Source organism: Zootoca vivipara, chromosome 4 (assembly GCF_963506605.1).
Source record: "Zootoca vivipara chromosome 4, rZooViv1.1, whole genome shotgun sequence".
NCBI classification, from domain to species: domain Eukaryota; kingdom Metazoa; phylum Chordata; class Lepidosauria; order Squamata; family Lacertidae; genus Zootoca; species Zootoca vivipara.
Window position 1 is genome coordinate 94,008,910 of NC_083279.1, and position 16,994 is coordinate 94,025,903.

General features: G+C 43.4%; 1 protein-coding gene across 1 annotated transcript; it reads right to left on the reverse strand.

The window, feature by feature from the left end:
- Positions 1–2,094: 2,094 nt before the first annotated feature.
- On the reverse strand, positions 2,095–7,756 carry AQP11 (aquaporin 11). The gene is made up of 3 exons (XM_035115675.2): positions 6,290–7,756; positions 3,281–3,403; positions 2,095–2,367 (listed from the first exon to the last, which is right to left on the reverse strand). The coding sequence occupies exons 1-3, from the start codon at positions 6,879–6,881 to the stop codon at positions 2,300–2,302; spliced, it is 783 nt and encodes a 260-aa protein (XP_034971566.1). The 5' UTR covers positions 6,882–7,756; the 3' UTR covers positions 2,095–2,299.
- Between the last annotated feature and the right edge of the window lie 9,238 nt (positions 7,757–16,994).

Consider the following 16,994-nt stretch of genomic DNA (forward strand, 5'->3'; position numbering starts at 1 on the left):
TTAAAAGTGAAAAAGTTGAAAATGCCTGTATGAGAATTGGAATGTCAGCACAGGGCTTTTGGTTATTAGTGTCCTCTTGGGTTCTGACAGCTTGCTTACTTGCATTTCATATTGGCTCAGTCCCCCCTCATGATTTGACACTGAGTTTCAAGAACTAGAACAGTTTTTTTCATTTTTTTAAAAAAGTTTCACTTAGCTATAATGATGGTTGAGCTCCCCAACTTCAGAGCAATCCTTTTTGAACTGCGTAGAAAATGTTTCTTAACTTTGTTTCTCCTGGAGCAGTAGTTAGAAATGTCTTCTAAATAAGATTCACTTTTGATTTGGAAACAAGGAAAATAGGATTATGAAGTTTGCTCTAAATTATGGAATTAATACTGTGATGTTTAAAGGCTCAGAAAAAGAAACATACAACAGGGGAAAGAATAAAAGGATTTTCTTTTATTGTGAAGAAAATATACCCATTTCCTAAAATTTCAAAAAGACATCAACATTATGTCCTTAAGTAGCAGCTACTTAATTAGGCTCCAGTTATTTTCCAGGCAGCATTTCCACAGTGCCCAAATTCCATTCAATATGGTTGTGTAACTCAAATGAGTTTAGTGGACTGAGATTCAGGGTCACAGGTTCTGAGCCAACTAATGTAGGGCTTAGAACTGAAGATACTGAGATCTTTTGTTTTTCTTTTGCCATAGAGGTACTGTAATTTGATACTTTATTTCCATAGTTTGTTTATACAAGCACAGCTGTTAAACAGTGTCAGTTTCAAAAGTTCTTGCAGAACAGGGAGGTCGAATACTTTACAGGAAAAACGGATAAATACCAAATCTGTAAAGGTTTCACACATGAACTCTGCCATTCTTCCTAAGGCTTCACCTTACATCATCGCAATTAGAGATCAGCTAAGAACAAAGCTCATTTCAACATAAAATTGGACCCTCCAGAATAACAGTCCCTCCCACCAAACATTGTTAGACTTAATTTTTTTAAAGTGTATTCCTCACAGCTGTCATTTCAGATGAGTTTGGGATTTTTTAGAGCATGCTTCTGTGAGCTGAGAATAGGTCAGAACTGTAGTGTTTATTGACATAAATCCTTCAAGATTCCTAAATGTGAGCACCGACTTAAGATGGTGGAGGAAGGCTGTCATGGATAAGGGGAAACATGGATCTTGATTGTAGGCAAAACAGCAGCATACAGCAAACGTTGGCTGCTGAAATGATTTTTTAAAAACTTTGGATGTGCATTAATATAGCAGATTTGTGTTGCTAATCAAAAACCTAGTGTTCGCTACCTTCAGTTCTGTTCCAGAATTTTATGCAAATTCCTCATTAAAGGTTTTTACTGAAGCACAAAATCCTGGCTACATTTGTGAAACAAATTAACTGATAAATGTCTGGGTGTCTTTTGTGATGCATAGAGATGCACTACATTAATTTCCAAATAACTTCATTCTTAAAAAATGGAAATATAAAGAGATTACCAAGAGACGTAAACTTTATCCCCTCGGGCTGCTTTTTGTGTTTTTGGTCCTTGCCTGCTGAGTCTGTGCCATTAGAACAATTCTGTTACCGTGGCACACAAGATGCCTTAAACATCCAGAGCTCTAAATGGCTTTTGTAAACATATCAGTGAATGTTCGCTAGGGTTAGCATTGCTTGCTTCCTAACAGACATCTTAAAATTGTAGCAACTTAAATTATTTATCTGGCATACAGACGAATTTCCCTGTTACAAATCCAGAACTACTGTACTTGACATAAGCCTTAGTAAAACATTTTGTACTGTGTCCACCTCTCCCTTTTGCACACTTGCCTTGCCTTAATATTGAAAGTGTGTCAAGTTTTGGATATTGTTTCCCCCCTCCTTCCCTTAAAGTGCACTTCTGTGGCTGTAGATGCAGGCTTGAATTGGAATGGAGGCTGGATAATAAAAGGTGCAGGGTAAGTCACTTGAGGCAGGTTCAAGTGAGGTGAATTTTTGTAAAAGAAGCTTGCCTAAATTACACAAGTAGAAGTGAAGCAGGCATCCGGTTACCAGAAGTGTTCTCTATTTTTCTTATAACTATTTTGATGCAGAAGACTTTTTTTTAAAAAAAAAAAACCTGAACATTACGTTAACAAATTCTTCCAGTTTTGAAATACATGGCTCTGCTTTTGACAAGTCAGATAAATACTGTGTTGTAGAGTCCTATAATGATACTCCCCAAAGAATCACATGAAAGTTGCCAAAGAGATTCTAATCTCCAGTCTCTTCACATCCATTTTAACAGAATCTTTTCAACATCTTGCTTTACCATTTTACACAGACCGTTGTCTGTGAAGTAAAGGAAGGATTTCATCCCATACCAAAAACACCAACACAGACCCTGAAATGATGAAAACATAATCATGCTTTAAGGTGGTGTCAGAAGGCTGTATAAGGGAAGAGGGCAAGCAGGAAAGCATGCAGTGGAGAGTGGTGTCAGGCTATCAACCGTCCTCTTTTGTGTAAAAATATATTATTGAACCTCATAAGTGTCTGTGCACGTGGCCATGACAACAATAGCCTTTCTAGGAGTAAAATGTCGCATTTTGGAGCACTTCCATAACAGTTTGAAGGGTGTGTTGGAAATAGCTGGTGGTTATGTTTAATTTTTTACATGAACTCACACATGATTACTCACATATGTCTGCCCATGAGGGGGAATTGTGTGCTGTTTAAATAGTCTTATGTGAACACAGCTTACCACTTATGTACACAATCCACAACTGTCTTGGCAACAACAGAGCTGATTAAATTGCTCATCACACACTTAAAGGCAAACCTCCACTGTGCCCTAATTTAAAAGATGGTAGCCCCAAACAATACATACGGGCCACTATTTCCAAGGGCTCCCGGGGAAGAGTAGGACCAGCCTTTCTCTAACATCAAACATGCTGTTAATCATTTATTAACAACAGATCACTGAGGTGGCTATATAGGACTTCCTAAAGCAAGGGTTGGGAAGCTGTTTTATCAGGCAGCAGACAGAAAAAGTATGCTATACTTAGGAAGCTGCCATACTTAACCAAAGCTGTATATTAGTGAAGGCCATTGCTCTATATCAGGCATAGGCAAACTCGGCCCTCCAGATGTTTTGGGACTACAACTCCCATGATCCCTAGCTAACAGGACCAGTGGTCAGGGATGATGGGAATTGTAGTCCCAAAACATCTGGAGGGCCGAGTTTGAATATGCCTGCTCTATTATCCTTAGTTAAGAGTACTAGTTCATCCTAATAAAATAAACTATACACTTACCTATGCATGGTGCAACCCAGTATACCAATAAATAATTCCAAAATTTCTCAGGCTGAGCGAAACAACTTATGTGCAAAGAAAAAGCCAGAGCTGGGTTAAATATGGCTCCTGTGAGATGTCCTCCTGTGAAAGGAAAAGCAGAAAGTTATTTCCTTCCTGTAAAGATTTGTTTCCTGAAACTTTTAGTGTCTAGTGTTAGAATTGATAGTATGGGATATCTTTCTACTCATAATGTCAGATAGAATTAAATTTCTGATAGTGTGATCAGCTATTGTTAAAAGTACTAATATTCATCATTACTCAATATCTGGTCCAAACAATCATTTATTCCAGTCCAGTATTGTGTGCTCTCTCCAGCCTTGTTTATCTTAACTGCATGAACTCTGAGTTGAACCTAGGACCTTCCATGGGTGCTAGAAGTATTTCAATGTTCAGTAGCCTAAACTAAACTGATGCTGCAAAACCGGATCAGTACATCAAGATCAGGACAATAGTTCTTGCATACATTAGCTACCATGAGGTTTCTGAACCATCTCCTGAAGGAAGCAGAGTCTCTGAAATTCCAAAGGTTTGCTTTTTGTTTTGCTAACAATATCCTCAGTAACGTTTGCCTTTTGTGACTTCTGAACTTTGTATGGGGAAGGTTAATAATAAATGAGAATACTTCTATGCTGTACAAATCCTCTCATTAACCCTTAGATAGTATCTGTGTGAGGTATGGAGTTGCTTTACCTGTATTATAATGGGAAATTGACCTTAGAAACTACCTTAATAAAGACCACTCAGTGAATATGGGATTTGACCTATGGTTTCCAAGGCCCAAAGTCAACACTTCAATGAACTACAGTACTTTAGTATGCACACCACATCTAAAGAATGAAGCTACCCGGTAGACAGTTACTGGCCCAAACTTTGTTTTGGTTGGGAATGCCTAAGGCAAACCTCTTATCTCTCAGACTCACCTTTAACCCACTCCACACTGCTACCGTAATATATACACAACATGAGACTGATAATATACTAGCCTTTCTCGCAAGACTGTTGCAAGAGCTACTGAGATAATGGATGTTAAACACTTGTAAGTGCTCAGTAAGAAAATTTCAAAGCCAGTAATGAAACTAGAAAATTGCTATCTCATGATATTGGCCCCAATCCAGGGAAGATCTTGAGTCATTTTTGTTATATAAAATCTGTAGCCACCTTTATTTCTGATCTAGAGTACATCACGAAATTGTTTCCAGCTGCTCCCGAGTCAGTTGTGTAGTGCATAGAGCATGGCTTCTATCATTTTGCCATATTCATTGCATAACAGAGAAAAAGGCTCTAGCATACTGAACGATTCAGCAAAAGTGGCTGCCAGAAAGAAAACAGCTTTGTGTCTGTTTTCAGAGATGACAGTCTTCAATTAATGCTTTGTCACATTAAAATGCATGTGCTGCACAGAGCAGTGGCAGTCTCCCAGGGTATAAATGAGTTTGGATCAATTCCTTGAGAATATCACTGTAGTTTGTATTGTTCTTGGGTCTTTCACAGGACCATGCACCTGCATGTGTTGCTGATGTGTTTTGCCTCTGCTGTTTTTGTATGCCTGTTTCCCGAAAGGCTTGGGTCAGGACCCCAGCCTACAATTTCAGACTGCAAAGTTACTGCCAGTCAGTCAACTCAGTAGACAATGCCGGACTAGATGAAACAAATTGTACTCCAATACTATAAACTATTCTGAATGAAATGTTGTATTTATAAATAAAATTGGAATCTTGGTGAAATAGATTCAATTTAGATTCCCATTAAAGTAACTTTAATGGGAAAGTCTCAACCAAAGCCAAAACTCCATTCTCCTGTTAAGGAAGAGGCTGCTAGCCAATAACAGAACCTGAAACCAAATAATAATGCTAAGGCAACCAAAGAGAATGTACTGTCTGCTTCGTGAAAGGAAATAACAGCATGAAGGCAAGGAGAAGGAGCAAAATGTACAGTTATTTTGGAAGCATTACAGTCATAGGCTAAACTCCATTCTCCTGAGGTAATAAATCTCTGTCCTTATTTTAGGGGAATTGTGCAAAGCACACAGGAAGCAATGCAGTGAAACACCTGGCCTCTTGGCACACAACTGTCCACAGGGGTGCTAACTTGAATAAAATATGTGGGGCTTACCTGCCCCACATAATCATATGACGCAGGACAACACACACCATTTGAATGGCAATGCCCATCAACTTTGGGAGGCCCACCCCCCTCAAATATTTTACTGGGAGACAAGAGACCTTGGCCCCTAGGAGTTGGCTTCTGTGACTGTAGTTAGTAGCCCTTCGGTCCTTCAAGTGCATACTATAGATTTTGAAGCACATTCCTGGCAACTCTGGATTCATACGAAAGATAAAAGTCTACATGCACACTATACCTTTAAAGCACATTTGAAGCACATTTCTCTTCCAAAGAATTGTGGGCACCGTAGTTTAAGGGTTGCTGGGAGTTGTAACTCTGAGGGGTAAAACTACAGTGCTCAGAATTCTTCAAGGAAAATAATGTGCTTTAAACATATTAAATGACAGTATTAGTAATGGCTGGCAAACTGACCAGAAAGACAGCTTGTGCACCACTACTGAACCTTCCATGCATTGTTAGGAAAGTGCTATACTGTGTGTGTTTTGCATCACAAGCTCAGTTCACACTTAGCACCCATGAAGCCCAACAGGCTTAACTAGCACCCTGTATAGAGTAAGAGTGTATTATAAGAATACCCTTCTGGTTCTATGCAATGTGCAGATATTCTGTGGTTCAATTTAGACAACATTTCCACAATGGAGAAAAAAGTTTTAAAATTAGATATAGAGCTACTTTAGGTGGACACAAAGGCTTACCGTAGTAGTGCCTTTGCAGGAGATTATTAGAGGCAATAAAGTCCAATGCAGATAAGCAGTATAAAACCAATTGTGTAAGGCAATACATAACATTCAAAGCCTATTTACAGCCTGAGATAATAACAAAAGAGGGAAGAGGATAACAAACCTTCATATACCATAATGGTAATCAGCATGGCGACTAGATGGACCTTTGTGTTGGGGTTCATTGATTCAAAGGTCTGTAAGGTCAGATGGAGCAATAAAGAGAATAGGAGTTCTAGGACAAAAGCTTTTGCTAAGGTAGTTTGAATTGGGGTAGTACTGCAATTCTCCGCTGCTGTCTTTAAGTGCACCGATGTCATCCCCAACATCCAGATTAATTTGATGTAAAGATGAGCCAATACTGCTCCAGTGAACTGAGCTGAAGTCTGTAGCCACCAAGTCTTGGCTGTGATCTTACCCTTGCAGAGAAGTTGAAAGCTGCTGGAGGGGTTGTTGATGCTGCTGGGCAAAGTCAAACCATGAAGAGCAGTGAAAACGTAAGTGAGGGCAAGTGCCACATGAGGTTTGGGTGGCAAATCAGCCAGTAGACAAATCTCATGAGTACAGGCACAGATCTGGAAGATTCCAGTTAACTCAAGGAAGAAGCAGAGGATATTTGGCTTATGAGACTGCCTGACCAGTCGCCTGCAGCCAGCCGTGACCATCATTGTAACTGCCATCACAAACAGTGAGATGCAGGCTTCACTGACATCCATGATAAAAAGATCTGAAGTTCCTGCAGCAGAGATCAATAAAGTCACTTCTCCCTGTTCTGTTCCACCTCCTTAGGGACAACTACAACTTTCTGGCCTACTCAACTCTCCTCACTTCAACTTCCTTTTGCTCTCTGAGGACTTGACAGTGCCTCCTGCCTCCTCAGCCCTGTTAGGGGATTTCAGTTCCCCTGCAGATATCCATAAAATATCAGCGGATACCCGTGCTCCACTTTGCCTGTCCCCACAGCAGGGTCAACTTTCTCCTAGCCCTGCCAAGATTTCTCCATTGACTGACCAGTCTTGCTGTTGCCAACCCAATTCTTCTGCCACCATCACTGGTTTCATTTCCAGTGTTTAATTTTCCCACACTCTCTGACTCTAGGCAAAAATCGTTGTGATACCAAGTTTGATTGCAGGGGTAGGGGAGAATTTGGCTCCCTGTCCTGCTTTGCTGGCGTCCTAAATGGGTAGAGACGGGCCCCACTAGACGCAATAACAGCTCCTTCAATGCTGATAACAGATTCTAAATCACATTCCTTCTCTATGAATCTCAGAGCTCCCCGCTCTATTTTCCCCAATTCTTCTCTTTTGTGCTCATGATCCGCAGGCAACTGAACTGGTCCAAGGGCACGTTAGTACTTCTCCGTAGCACCTCTCATGCCGTGGCACTCCGCTCAGCTTTTTCCGAGCCCGCTGCCAGAGGGCTGCGATCTGCTACCTGCCCACAAGCTTCTCTTGGGTCGCCGCAGCTGGGGCGACAAATGGAGCACCGCCGACGCCGCTCCGCAGTCAGCACCAGCCGAGTGAAACAGCAGCTTTCAGCTTTGCAAGAGCAGCAGCTGCAGCCGCTGCTGAGAAGGCCGGATTGTGTCTGCAAAGCGGATCGCTCGAAGCCTAGCCACCGCCTCCAGGCGGGATGGGCCGGGTCAGGCCAGGCGTGCGTGAGACTCTGGTCCCCTATAGGGTCGCGGGAAGGCTGGGGGAGGAGGTGGACCCGTCTCCCCGAGAAGGAGGGGCAACAGGTGGCCCAGGCCCGTCCGCGATCGTAGCCTTCCCTACCGTATATAGGGACGACGCGTCGCGGAATCCTCCAGGCGGAGGAGCCGGGCTGTGCTTCCTCTGACCCCTCGGGGTGAACACCTTGTGCGATCTAATACAATTAACCTGCACAGGCTAACAGAAACAAGCAAGGCCGACCAGAAGCTTAGTTTAGTACAGTACATTAATCCCAGAGGGGAAGCCTTGTTAGTCTGTTGCAGCAGAAACAGGAGAGTTATTGCGCGCTTGTTTCAGAAACATCGGAAATGCGCCTCTGTGGATCAGGCTTATATCCCAAGCGTTAAAATTCCACCTCTTATTTTCCTTTCCTGCTCCTCCTTACTTCAGAACAGCACTGCCCCATAAATCCTAAATATGTCCCTTTTTCAGATAGCGAAACGAAATTTTAGTTATATTGTTTCCTTTTATCCAGATATTACATATGAGAAGGCCGGATGACCTCAGAGATGTTCTATGTTCTGAGCAAACGCTCAGGGCTAGTTTTGCACTCCTGGGCATAGTGCCAGTGATGGGCCTTCCAGCCCTGCAAGGAGGGCTGGTTATTTGCCCTGGTTGGGCCACAGAATGGTAGCACTCACATTCTCCCTCTGCCACCTGGTTGCTGGATATGCTTCAGCTGTGGCACTTTTGAATGGGAGGTTTGATAATAATAATAATAATAATAATAATAATAATAATAATAATAATAATTTAATGGAGCCTGTGCATGACATTTTGGATAACTTAAATTGGTAGGCAGGCACTACAGATGGAAACTGCATCCCCACCAACAGCAGGGGGTCAACTGCAAAGTAGGCAAAACTTTTGTTACCGTACCATCTTCTTGCTTTGCTGCTCCTCTGCCCTAGAGGGAGAAGGGAGATGCTGGACCATCCCTGGGGGACAGTGGACCCACTCACCATGGATTTGTAACAGGTGGAGGTTAAATGGGGCGGGGAATGTTGGTTCAATGTGAATGCTTTTTGGAGAAGGGGGAGGTTAAGAGTTTATTTATTTTCTAATCAGTGGGTTAGAGTATTGCTTTATTATTTGAGTATTGGTAATGTTGTTCACCTCTATTTATGCGGCTGGTGGTGTGCCCCCCCCTCGATGTTATATGAAATACTAAGGTATGATCCCCACCCCTGGTTTTTCCCTATGTTCTTATGTATTGGATATCTTTTTTTATGCTGTAAGGCGCTTGGAGACCACTTTCAGGTGACAAGCGACTAAGAAGTCTAATAAATGAAAATAAATGAAATGAAACTGCACTTGGCTCCCATTCAAAAGTGGCACCACTGAAAAGCATTGGACGCCTGGCAGGAAAGGTGGTGAATGGCAGTGTGGTTGGTTCAGGACAGTGAGAGACCCTTCCAAGTCCCTGGGGCACTCGGCCAGTGCCTGAACTGGCTGGCTCCTGGTAAAGGGCTTCGTCCCATTGAGTTAAATGGAGCTTACTCTCCATTAAGCAGGTATAAGATTGCGGCCTCAGTCCCTAATAAATCAACCAGCTTTGTAGTTCCTTCCCCGCTCCAGTAAAATTAACAATAATTGTGACAAGTTATTTCATACAATTTCTGACCTTTTGAGATTCACCCATTTCACCATCAAAGTGACAGATTTTCCATCAAAGTGACAGAGACTTCATATTTTCATGATACATTTTTGATGACATGAGAGGTCTCCACCATCACTGGGTATTCAAGTCATATATCATTTAAAAAAAGGTAAAGGTAAAGGACCCCTGACAGTTAAGTCTAGTCGTGGACGACTCTGGGGTTGCGGTGCTCATCTCACTTTACTGACCGAGGGAGCCGGCATTTGTCCACAGACAGTTTTCTGGGTCATGTGGCCAGCATGACTAAGCCGCTTCTGAAACCAGAGCAGTGCACGGAAACGTCATTTACCTTCCCGCTGGAGCGGTACCTATTTAACTAATTGCACTTTTTTGTGGGGCGTGCTTTCGAACTGCTAGGTTGGCAGGGGCTGGGACCGAACAACGGGAGCTCACCCCGTCGCGGGGATTCAAACCAGCGACCTTTTGATCGGCAAGCCCAAGAAGCTCAGTGGTTTAGACCACATATGAACTAGCAATCACAGATATGGACAACAATTCCCTTAATTATAGTGGCTAGTAGAAATGTCTCAGTGACCATAATTTTTCTGAACATATTAATGATTGCCGAGTTCATTCATTAAATTGTGTCACGATCTTGAAGACAATTAGGATTGTTCACACCAACAGAAAATATGTTGTATGAATTATTGGTCCCTTCATTTAAACTAATACCAGTATGTTTCTATCAGCCTTCTGACCTTTTAAAAGAAATTAGATTCTTCAAGAACCATGATAAAAACATTTGTAGCTCTTGCTGTCAAAGGTGCAAAAAGTTACAATATGACAGTGTTTTTCAACATTCAACATACGTATATTTAAAAAGCTAAATGAAGCTAAGCCATTTTGAGTGTGTGTGGGGTTTCCCATCCCTATACTGTATATGATTTTCCATGCCTAGATTCATTCTGCTTTGGCAATCCCACTATCTATGACACTTTTCCAGTGACATGTGCAAACCACTATGGAAACAGGAGGGCATGGAAAAACATGTAGGAGAGAGACACTCAAATTATCAGGAGGCTGCTGGAACAGCTCCCCTATGATAAAAGGTTCAACATTTGGGTCTTTCTAGTTTAGAAAAAAAGGACTAAATGGTCCCTTGATAAGAGGTGCATAAAATTGTACATGGCATGGAGAAAATGGATAGAAAAAAGTGTTTCTCATGCTCTCATAATGCTAGAACTCAGTAACATCCAACCAAGTTGAATGCTGGAAGATTTGGGATAAAGGAATACTTCTTCCTACAGCACAAACTATGAAATTCACTACCATAAGATGTAGCGATGGGTGGGTAACTTTAAAGTAGGATTCAGTTTTATCAGATGACCACAGGTTCCAATATTATGAGAGGGAGAAAAGCATCTCTGTCCACTTTTTCCACACCTTGCATCATTATTTACATCTCTGCCCTTAATTGCCTCCCCCAGAGCCATAAATGTTGTAACTTTTCTCCATAGGGCAATTGCTTCAAACCCATGATCATGTGAGCATATAGAGGTGAACAACAAACACACAACAGAGTGGTTTTATGGGACTAGGGTTGGACTAGATGACCCTTGGTCCCTTCCAACTCTAAGATTCTATGACTTGAGGAAGCAGGGACAGAGACAGTAAACATGTGAAAGATGATTAGAGGTAGCACTTGCCACACGCCATCTTTTTGTGATGATTGTTCAGACATATTCCCACCTTGACAACTCATTAGTTGGTAAGTACTGTATGTTTCACACATATAACCTTGCCAGCCGTTCTTTCATACAAGTGACAGAAGGGGCAACAGACCTGCATACACCAGCGAGGTGATGGCGAGGGAAAGCACATTAGCTCTGACACGGATCTCTTGCAATTGCGACTCCAGCACAGTAAACTGGAATGTGACGGAGGTTACAAGCTCTGTGCAAAGGGCCTTTAAAAAATATGTCTTGAGAGGATTGCTACATTCCTGGGGATGAGGGAATAAATTGCTGATCCCTACAGACCAGATAGCGTTTTGGTACAGTTTGGCTAGAAAGGCCCCAATGAACTGGGCCCCAATCTTCAGCCCACCTAGCTTCATTGAGATGTCCTTCTGCAAGACGTCTAGCAGGATGCAGGTGGGATTGGTTATGCTCTCACTTAAGGTCAAGAGGAAATGCATAGTGAGGAAAGAATAAAGGTGGCCCAGATAAAGCTGGGTATGGTTCTCCAGCTGAGCCAGAGGATGCAGGATACCAAAGCAAGCACACAGCTGGAAAGTGGCCAACATCTCCAGCAGGAACAGCTGCAGCTCCGGATGGCTCACAAGGTTGCGAGTCACTGCCCTGACCTCAGTTGCCAGCACTATGGTGCCACCTCCCATAATCAAAAACAGCATGGTGGTGTATTCATTCTCCATGATGAAACACCACTGTCTCCAGGAAGTATTGTATAGTCACTTAGGCCCTCTTTTAACGCTGGGTTTCTCTTGTGGCCAGATTCCCTCTTTATTATCCTTTGCTTCTCATGTGGTCATATTAGTCCCAGTTTTCGTGGGGTTTGGGTCAAATGGCCTATCTATCTGTATCTGTGGCTCTCTTTCATCAGGAGTCCAAGCACCTCCTGTTTTGTGCTGTTCTTGGTCATGTGTGTCCGTGGTAAAACTTTTCCCTATGAACTCCTCTCTTATAAAAGGACCACAGCTGCATCTTCATGTCATGGAACCCGTAATCTGTGCTCGCATTCTCATCACAGAAAACTACGTCCTATTCTAATAAACGGGTCACAGTTTTTATTACCCTCCTGATATGGGCGTCAGAGTACTTCTTGTGGGGGTATGTGAGCAATGGCTCTCCACTATTGCTCTATCTTCTGGATATTGCCACCCAAACTTCTGCCCAGGGCCCTTCTTCCTTTGGGGATGTGACCAGAGTAGAAAACGTATCCTTTCCCTCAGGCTTCTTTCTTTCTTTCTTTCTTTCTTTCTTTCTTTCTTTCTTTCTTTCTTTCTTTCTTTCTTTCTTTCTTTCTTTCTTTCTTTTCCGTCCTTCTTTCCTTCCTTCTTTTTTGTGGGTCCCTTTTTATTTTCAGGAGCAAATTATTCTATGGCAACCCACCCACACCCCTTTGTGTCAATGAGTCGCTTCTCTTAAACAGAGAGTTAAGCATCCCTCTCTCCTCCTCTTGATGGGATAAGCAGATTGGTTAACTTCTTCTCATTGTCAGTAAAACAAAAAAGCTGCTTTTTGTGTTAGGAAGGAGTGAGAAGCACCCTCTGGTATACTGAGGGGGGACCTAAAGGACCCCTTTTCTCTCAGAAGTCGACCCCCCCAAACGTCCTCAGGTCTCTTCTATGGTACCAAGCCCTGCTCTGGCTGGCCCTCGCCCCCAAATTCCTCCACGCACTTTCCCCGCCTCAGACCCAAATCACAAAACAAAGCCGCCCAAAGGAGGCTGTGAAAAAAGCAGTTTCTGGGTGACTGAGGCAAAGCCAAGGACGCGCAGGCGCAGTCCAGCTCTGTCCTCGCGCCCCGAGTTCAAACATTTAAAAGGGGGGACAGTTTCTTCCCGATTGTTCCGAGCGCGCGCGTGCGCACGCCGCCAGCCGGAGACCGTTGGAAAGCAAGTCACGTGGTAGGGGGCCGAGAGGAGCCGCCGAAGCCCTTTTCAAATAGGAAGAAGTTGCCGGCATCTTTTTCTCCCTCCCTCCCTCCCTCCCTCCCTCCCCCCGTTCAGCGTTTTCATGGAAGCGTCCTTCTCACAGCAGAGACTTTACCATTAGAAAAATAGGGGAGGGGGAGTACCGTCGCTGTCTGTCTCCCCCCTCCCCCAAACCACACCTGAACTTGCCAGTTGTTGTTGTTTAGTCGTTTAGTCGTGTCCGACTCTTCGTGACCCCATGGACCATAGCACGCCAGGCACTCCTGTCTTCCACTGCCTCCCGCAGTTTGGTCAAACTCATGTTGGTAGCTTCAAGAACACTGTCCAACCATCTCGTCCTCTGTCGTCCCCTTCTCCTTGTGCCCTCCATCTTTCCCATCATCAGGGTCTTTTCCAGGGAGTCTTCTCATGAGGTGGCCAAAGTATCGGAGCCTCAGCTTCACGATCTGTCCTTCCAGTGAGCACTCAGGGCTGATTTCCTTCAGAATGGATAGGTTTGATCTTGCAGTCCATGGGACTCTCAAGAGTCTCCTCCAGCACCATAATTCAAAAGCATCAATTCTTCGCTGATCAGCCTTCTTTATGGTCCAGCTCTCACTTCCATACATCACTACTGGGAAAACCATAGGTTTAACTATACGGACCTTTGTCAGCAAGGTGATGTCTCTGCTTTTTAAGATGCTGTCTAGATTTGTCATTGCTTTTCTCCCAAGAAGCAGGCGTCTTTTAATTTCGTGACTGCTGTCACCATCTGCAGTGATCAAGGAGCCCAAGAAAGTAAAATCACTGCCTCCATTTCTTCCCCTTCTATTTGCCAGGAGGTGATGGGACCAGTGGCCATGATCTTGGTTTTTTTTTGATGTTGAACAAAACACAGCATTTTTAAAAAGAAAAGAAAGCAAATCAATCATAATATAAATAGAAACCGCTTAGAGGAACCCCCCCCCACTTCTACAATCAAGCGGTATATAAATTTTATGAAATAAATGAAATAGACAGCACTGTGCTTTTAAAAAGTTGCCTGATATGGAGCAATTTGGCAGGGATTTTGTTTTTTCTGGCGTGGTGGAGCAAGCTTCACCTGTTGCATTTCTGCCTGTTCTATCGGCTAGTAAAGGCCCAGCGAGTGGCCTGTCATGAGGTGGCAGTTGCTCAAATGCATTAGTCCCAGACCATGGTCCATGAGGCAAACTGGGCTCAGGCAGCAGGATCCACAGGGGCAGCAGATCCCAATGCGGATTTCTATTCCACCTTTGCTCCTGATGTAGATCTTACCAGGCGGGTGACCGGGGTGGGGTGGGGGCACCATTTTCTGTTTCACCTCAGGCGCCACAATCTCTTGGCAGTGGCCCCTGGTTAGTGCAATTTCTGGCAAGGCTCCTAATGAAACCTTAATAGCATCAGGAGGAGTGGAAATCCAACAGGTGATTCTCTACCACAGAATTGCCCTGCTGGAGAAAGCTACCGTAAGTTTGCTGAATGCCTTCTTTCTGCCCAGCTTCCTAAAAGCATAATGCATAGGTAAAAACGACAAACTAATCATCCTGATTTGGTTGCACAAACCTTATGCAGAGGTATGATCTAATCTTTGCTGAGCATTCTTTTTGATCTGTTGACAGGGCAATTAATACGACAGCTATCATTAATCCTGATTTACTTGCAGGGTGTTTCTTCCTGTTAATCAGCCCACACTTCTGAATGCATTTCCCCTTCCTTTTCCAAACCATAAGAAAACAAAAACAAAATCCACCTTTTTAAAATTTAAAGTGGATGTGTTGTGCTAAGAACACAGAATGTTTTAACCCACTTTTAATGGCATAAACCTAAAGTTCCTGCATTTTGAAGCCTCCCCCCCACCGCAAAATACTGACAGTCTGGAGGAACACTTAGCATGTTTAGCAGGAGAAGCTTTTTCCTTCCAACCACAAGAGGATCAAATGAAGGAGAAACTCTGCCTGGACTACAATTCACATCATCCCTGACCACTGGTCCTGCTAGCTAGGGATGATGGGATTTGTAGTTTAAAAAAAACAACCACCAGCTGTACACCCAACTTTGGGAAACCCTGGTTTAGATGGTGCCTGCCATCACTCACAGAAGAAGACGGACAAGCTCCAAGGAGCATGCAATATATACATAATTCTACACATGTTCATTGGTATCTAATGTCATGCAAATACTTTTCCACAAGAGGGTGCTAAAGATTCAAGAATGTTGATGGATGTTTCCTTGTGTTTCTGACTGCCTTGTCCAAACCTGAAGAATAATCTTTTCTGCCTGCTAAGGATAGAATTACAGCAGAAACAACAGTCATGTCAAAGATGTGAATATGCCAGCATGTGAAATGATGATTTTGCTTAGGCACGGTTTATGTTCAAGCTGCTGGGTTGGTTTTTGCCCATTTGAATGCTTTGCCATACCAAAACAAAAACAAAAAACCCAACCCCAAAATAAAATATCCTGGACATGGGAAAGTAGCATGCTAGGAGAAATATGTTCCTTACATAATCAGAGCTGGAGCAGGCCTGGAAAGCCATCTGGTCTAACCTGCTGTTCGATGCAGGAAATCCAGAGTTAGACATCTCCTGGCATATGGCTTTCAAGCAACTTTGAAGATCTCCAGCAAGTAAAAGCCCACGCTATGGTAGGACTATAGCTCAGTGGTAGAGCATCTTCTTTGCATGCTGAAGGTCAATCCCTGGCATCACCCTGAGCTGCTGCCAGTCAGTGTAGACAATAGTGATATAGGCAGTGCTTTTTTTTCCTAAAAGAAAAATGTTTAGGAGTACTTTCATTTTCCTACTCATATTGAAATACTGCCCATCAATGAGGCTAAACTTAGATGCGTCCCCTGCATCCCCCCAGATGCCAAACTAGCAGTTCCAAACCCCCCAGAAAAAAAAGCACTGGGTAAAGGTAAAAAATAAAGGACCCCTGGATGGTTAAGTCCAGTCAAAGACGACTATGGGGTGTGATGCTCATATGGCTTTCAGGCTGAGGAAGCCGGCGTTTGTCCACAGACAGCTTTCCAGGTCATGTAGCCACCAGGACTAAACTGCTTCTGGCGCAATGGAACACCGTTGACGGAAACCAGAGCACACTGAAATGCCATTTACCTTCCTGCCACAGCAGTACCTATTTATATGCTTGCACTGGTGTGCTTTTGAACTGCTAGGTTGGCAGGAGCTGGGATAGAGCAACAGGATCTTAACCCCGTTGCAGGGATTTGAACCCTCAACCTTCTGATCAGCAAGCCCAAGAGGCTCAGTGGTTGCGTCCCTATGATATGGTTGAACCAATTGTCTAATTTGGTATCCCTCCACTTCCTATGCACCCTCTATATTCCATTGTCTAACTGCTCTTGCCATTAAGAAGTTTCTCCGAATGTGACATTACAATCTACTGCCCTGTAGCTCAAACCCCATGGGATCGTGTCCTGTCCTCTGAGGTGGGAAAGAACAAGTCTTTGCCCTGTTCAGTGTGACAGACTTGCAGGTATTCGTAGAGTGCTTTCATGTCCCCCTCAGCCGTCCCTTCTGCAAGCGAGGTAGTCACAGTTTCTCAAGCTTTCCTAAGAGGGCTTGCTTTACACACACCCTGACCGTCTTTGTTACCCTCTTCTGAAACCTGTTCCTTAATTCATAGATATCCTTCTTAACGTGCGGCACCTAGGACTGGGCCCAACACTCCTGATGAGCTCTGACAAGCGCAGAAAAAGGTACTGTTTTCCCTAACACTAGTTGTCTAGGTTTAGGGAAGATTATTTTCATTATAGTATCCAAATATGCAACTAGAGCTGCAAGCTGTTCAGCCTTTAACAGCAGCTTGATTTGCAGGTGTTA

Excerpts from the sequence above, each read along its gene's own strand:
- AQP11 (XM_035115675.2), bottom strand. The coding sequence starts at position 6,881 with ATGGATGTCAGTGAAGCCTGCATCTCACTGTTTGTGATGGCAGTTACA. Across the intron at positions 3,404-6,289 it reads TACCATTATGGTATATGAAG|GAGGACATCTCACAGGAGCC; the intron begins GTTTGTTATCCT and ends TTCCTTTCACAG. Across the intron at positions 2,368-3,280 it reads CTGGGTTGCACCATGCATAG|GGTCTGTGTTGGTGTTTTTG; the intron begins GTAAGTGTATAG and ends TCATCATTTCAG.